We start from the raw sequence: 6,000 nt of genomic DNA on the forward strand, positions 1-6,000 counted from the left end.
AATAACACTATCAGAGATGGGTAAGGACTGAAATAACACTGTCAGAGATGGGTAGGGACTGAAATAACATGATCAGAGATGGGTAAGGACTGAAATAACACTATCAGAGATGGGTAGGGACTGAAATAACACTATCAGAGATGGGTAAGGACTGAAATAACATGATTAGAGATGGGTAGGGACTGAAATAACACTATCAGAGATGGGTAGGGACTGAAATAACACTATCAGAGATGGGTAGGGACTGAAATAACATGATTAGAGATGGGTAAGGACTGAAATAACATGATTAGAGATGTGTAAGGACTGAAATAACATGATTAGAGATGGGTAAGGACTGAAATAACACTATCAGAGATGGGTAGGGACTGAAATAACACTATCAGAGATGGGTAAGGACTGAAATAACATGATTAGAGATGGGTAAGGACTGAAATAGCACTATCAGAGATGGGTAGGAACTGAAATAACATGATTAGAGATGGGTAGGGACTGAAATAACATGATTAGAGATGGGTAAGGACTGAAATAACACTATCAGAGATGGGTAGGGACTGAAATAAGATTGATACTGATAGCCTAACATGCTGACCAAACTGCACGCATGTTGATTCTGTCCATCCACACCAGACGCGATATGGACACGGAGATTGAAATATCAAAACAAACTCTGAACCAACTATATTAATTTGGGGACAGGTCGAAAAGCATTAAACATTTATGGCAATTTAGCTAGCTAGCTTGTTGTTGCAAGCTAATTTGTCCTGGGATAAATATTGGGTTGTTATTTTACCTGAAAGGCACCTCTACTCTGACAATTAATCCACAGAGAAATGGGCAAACCGAGTTTGTTTCTAGTCATCTCTCCTCCTTCAGGCTTCTTCTTCTCTGGACTTTATATGGCAGTTGGCACCCAACTTTAAGGTGCTTTACCACCACCAACTGGACTGGAGTATGGACCTCAGTTCATCTTCCAATCAACCACGTGGGTATATGCTCCTAAAAACCAATGAGGAGATGGGAGAGACGGGACTTGCAGGGCATCAAGCGTCACAAATTGAACCAAGTTCTATATTAGCGCCTGGCTACGCAGACGCTCGTTGACGCTCTCGCGAGCAGTGTCGGTGCAATGATTGAATAACATGTACAGTGCCTTGCGAAAGTATTCGGCCCCCTTGAACTTTGCGACCTTTTGCCACATTTCAGGCTTCAAACATAACGATAATAAAACTGTATTTTTTTGTGAAGAATCAACAACAAGTGGGACACAATCATGAAGTGGAACGACATTTATTGGATATTTCAAACTTTTTTAACATATCAAAAACTGAAAAATTTGGCGTGCAAAATTATTCAGCCCCCTTAAGTTAATACTTTGTAGCGCCACCTTTTGCTGCGATTACAGCTGTAAGTCGCTTGGGGTATGTCTCTATCAGTTTTGCACATCGAGAGACTGACATTTTTTCCCATTCCTCCTTGCAAAACAGCTCGAGCTCAGTGAGGTTGGATGGAGAGCATTTGTGAACAGCAGTTTTCAGTTCTTTCCACAGATTCTCGATTGGATTCAGGTCTGGACTTTGACTTGGCCATTCTAACACCTGGATATGTTTATTTTTGAACCATTCCATTGTAGATTTTGCTTTATGTTTTGGATCATTGTCTTGTTGGAAGACAAATCTCTGTCCCAGTCTCAGGTCTTTTGCAGACTCCATCAGGTTTTCTTCCAGAATGGTCCTGTATTTGGCTCCATCCATCTTCCCATCAATTTTAACCATCTTCCCTGTCCCTGCTGAAGAAAAGCAGGCCCAAACCATGATGCTGCCACCACCATGTTTGACAGTGGGGATGGTGTGTTCAGGGTGATGAGCTGTGTTGCTTTTACGCCAAACATAACGTTTTGCATTGTTGCCAAAAAGTTCAATTTTGGTTTCATCTGACCAGAGCACCTTCTTCCACATGTTTGGTGTGTCTCCCAGGTGGCTTGTGGCAAACTTTAAACAACACTTTTTATGGATATCTTTAAGAAATGGCTTTCTTCTTGCCACTCTTCCATAAAGGCCAGATTTGTGCAATATACGACTGATTGTTGTCCTATGGACAGAGTCTCCCACCTCAGCTGTAGATCTCTGCAGTTCATCCAGAGTGATCATGGGCCTCTTGGCTGCATCTCTGATCAGTCTTCTCCTTGTATGAGCTGAAAGTTTAGAGGGACGGCCAGGTCTTGGTAGATTTGCAGTGGTCTGATACTCCTTCCATTTCAATATTATCGCTTGCACAGTGCTCCTTGGGATGTTTAAAGCTTGGGAAATCTTTTTGTATCCAAATCCGGCTTTAAACTTCTTCACAACAGTATCTCGGACCTGCCTGGTGTGTTCCTTGTTCTTCATGATGCTCTTTGCACTTTTAAAGGACCTCTGAGACTATCACAGTGCAGGTGCATTTATACGGAGACTTGATTACACACAGGTGGATTGTATTTATCATCATTAGTCATTTAGGTCAACATTGGATCATTCAGAGATCCTCACTGAACTTCTGGAGAGAGTTTGCTGCACTGAAAGTAAAGAGGCTGAATAATTTTGCATGCCCAATTTTTCAGTTTTTGATTTATTAAAAAAGTTTGAAATATCCAATAAATGTCGTTCCACGTCATGATTGTGTCCCACTTGTTGTTGATTCTTCACAAAAAAATACAGTTTTATATCTTTATGTTTGAAGCCTGAAATGTGGCAAAAGGTCACAAAGTTCAAGGGGGCCGAATACTTTCGCAAGGCACTGTATGTGTACATATATTTTTTTGCAACGCTCGAACACGCGACGCAAGCAGTGTGGTCAGCATGTAACAGAGCTAGGTAAGGAACATGTACCTTAGCAACAATAATGTAATGTGGTGAAACCCTCTCCTCCCTGTAGAGAATGAAGACTGCTGTTACACCACTGACCCAGGGGCCAACGCATCCCCCAGCCAATCCTACCTCTGCATCCCCTTCCACAAGGAGGGGCCTGTTGCCGATGGTAACGCAGGAGGAGGCGGGGAGTACTACCCTAGTTACCGTAGCACCCAGGCCCCGGACACACCCCCCAGTAGGAAGAGTCCTGCCGGGCGGGGGAGGTCAGAGCTGGTGCTACTGGGTGTGGGGCCTTGCTGGCTGCAGTAGGACTGGGCTTCAATATGATGACTCTGGCCCAGCCTGGGACTGGTTCTGGGTCTGGGACTGAGGGGGCTGGGGAAAGCAGCAAGCCACCTCGCTGGGAGGGCTTCTTCCACCGTACAGGGACAGGGGGCCAGAGACGGAGCACCAGTCCCCCCACACGCAAGCTCTTCAGGCGGGGAGGGGACAAGGAGAGCCCCCTGAAGCACTCGGTTGCCCCGGTGACGGAGCGGGTTGGAGGCGGACTGTTTCCGTCCTCTCTCACACTGCTGTCACTGTCGTCTGTGTCGGACTGTAATTCTACGCGGTCTCTGTTACGATCTGATAGTGAGGAACTGTTGGTCTACCGCACTGCCTCTCCCCAGGCCCCTGTTCAGCCTTCTGTTCAGCCCCACACCTCTGTTCACCCCCAGCCCCAGCATGCCTCACTCAACCCCTTGGTCAACACACACCTGGAGAGCTTCAAGCGTCACCCTCGGCAGTCCCTGACCCCGACCCATCTTCCCTCCGCTCCTTCCTCCTCACGTTGTCTACACCGTACTCCCTCCGACGGAGCCATCGAGACGCGCTGCCCTCCTCCAAACTATATCCACTATTTTCCTTTACCTGTCAGAGCAGCTCTGGAGCCTTCAGGTATGTTTACTGTTCTCCTACAGACGGTTTGTTGTTGATCTGCTCTAGTTATATGGCCTGATTCATCCTGTCTTAATATCCCTAGATGTTCTACAACTGTTTTTCTTTTTCTCTATTTTCAAACAGATGGAGGTCTCAGGGGTCTAAGTGACAACGTATCCCAGGTTCCCCGGTTGCCAGATCCAAATCTGGTGTTTCCCCCTACACCGCGCCGCCGCTGCCCTCCTGAACGACCCAAAACCCTGGACTTCCTGGTTAGACCACGTCCCTCGCCACGGGTACGCTGCGACGTCTTCCTGGGCCAGTCGCCTGGGCGGGGCAGAGGAGGGGGGCAGGGGAATGGAGAGTCCCCAGCCCACACCACCAGCACAGACACCCCTCCCACGGTGGAGTTTGGCAGGGACATGACCGTGCTTCCTACCCCCTTGGAGCCCCCGACACCATCCCCAAGGAGGGGACACAGTCTGGAGGCCCCGACGCCCTCACCAAGGAGGGGACACCCACTGCTAACCCATCACATGGAGCCCAGAGACATGGAGGTACTAGCCACCCCCATGGAGCCCCCTTACGCCTGCTCAACCTCCCCGCGGCGGAGGGGGGACAGTCTGCTGGACCAACAGGACGAGGAACAGTGTCTGGACCCAACCCTCCCACTCTGCAAACCCGAGTCCCAGTTTCCCAAATGTTCCCCGTACCGCTACCGGCCTGGGTTCTTTTCCTAACCTGGTCCAGTCTGGGTTCTGGTCCTCCTCTGGTCCAACCTGGGTTCTGATCCTAACTCGGTCCATCTAGCACTACCAGCTTGGGTTTTGGTCCTAACCTGGTCCCTCTAGCGCTATTGGCCTGGGTTCTGGTCCTAACCTGGTCCAGTCTGTGTTCTGGCCCTAACCTGGTCCAGCCTGGGTTCTGGTCCTAACCCAGTCTCCGTACTGCTACCAGCCTAACTTTGGATCCTCTCTTAAAAACACCAACAGAATACTTTCCTAGATTCCTAGAAATATACCCAGCCCACACTCTTGCAGAGGAGGGGAGGAGGACTGGGCCAGCCAGCCCACACTGTTGTAGAGGAGGGGGGGAGGACTGGGCCAGCCAGCCCACACTGTTGCAGAGGAGGGGAGGAGGACTGGGCCAGCCAGCCCACACTGTTGCAGAGGAGGACTGGGCCAGCCTGCCCACACTGTTGCAGAGGAGGGGGGGGGGGGACTGGGCCAGCCAGCCACACTGTTGTATAGGAGGACTGGGCCAGCCAGCCCACACTGTTGCAGAGGGGGGGGGGGGGACTGGGCCAGCCAGCCCACACTGTTGCAGAGGAGGGGGGAGGACTGGGCCAGCCAGCCCACACTGTTGTAGAGGACGGGAGGAGGACTGGGCCAGCCAGCCCACACTGTTGCAGAGGAAGGGAGGAGGACTGGGCCAGCCAGCCCACACTGCTGTAGAGGAGGACTGGGCCAGCCAGCCCACACTGTTGTAGAGGAAGGGAGGAGGACTGGGCCAGCCAGCCCACACTGTTGTAGACGACGGGAGGAGGACTGGGCCAGTCAGCCCACACTGTTGCAGAGGAGGAACGGACCAGACCACACTGTTGCAGAGGAAGGGAGGAGGACTGGGTCAGACCACACTGTTGTAGAGGAAGGGAGGACTGGGCCAGCCAGCCCACACTGTTGCAGAGGAGGAGAGGAGGACTGGGCCAGACCACACTGTTGTAGAGGAAGGGAGGAGGACTGGGCCAGCCAGCCCACACTGTTGCAGAGGAGGAGAGGAGGACTGGGCCAGACCACACTGTTGCAGAGGAAGGGAGGAGGACTGGGTCCACTATTAGGCTCTTAGGCTATGGATTGTTCATGTGACAACATTATATTTTAGTCTGGTCTGAGGAGTTCTTCTCTCACTGCAGACAGGAACCCTATCCGGAGCAATATATTTAGGAATCTGGGACATTGAGGTTTCTGCATCATGATGCATTTTAACATGACACTACAACATTCTATAACAGCCATGTTATCTCCCCGTTAACATGACACTACAACATTCTATAACAGACATGTTATCTCCCTGTTAACATGACACTACAACATACTATAACAGACATATTATCTCCCCCATTAACATGACACTACAACATTCTATAACAGACATATTATCTCCCTGTTAACATGACACTACAACATTCTATAACAGACATATTATCTCCCCCATTAACATGACACTACAACAT

The 6,000-nt window shown here is 49.7% G+C and overlaps 1 protein-coding gene across 1 annotated transcript in view; it reads left to right on the forward strand.

The window, feature by feature from the left end:
- The window catches only part of map3k9 (mitogen-activated protein kinase kinase kinase 9), a 57,453-nt gene extending 52,487 nt beyond the window's left edge, over positions 1-4,966 (forward strand). Inside the window, 3 exon segments of the mRNA XM_065003383.1 lie at positions 2,914-3,126; positions 3,129-3,785; positions 3,912-4,966. Of these exon segments, the coding sequence (XP_064859455.1) occupies positions 2,914-3,126; positions 3,129-3,785; positions 3,912-4,507 (1,466 nt within the window). The 3' untranslated portion in view covers positions 4,508-4,966.
- Positions 4,967-6,000: the final 1,034 nt, after the last annotated feature.

This window comes from Oncorhynchus nerka, linkage group LG18 (genome assembly GCF_034236695.1).
Source record: "Oncorhynchus nerka isolate Pitt River linkage group LG18, Oner_Uvic_2.0, whole genome shotgun sequence".
In the NCBI taxonomy this organism is placed as follows: Eukaryota; Metazoa; Chordata; class Actinopteri; order Salmoniformes; family Salmonidae; genus Oncorhynchus; species Oncorhynchus nerka.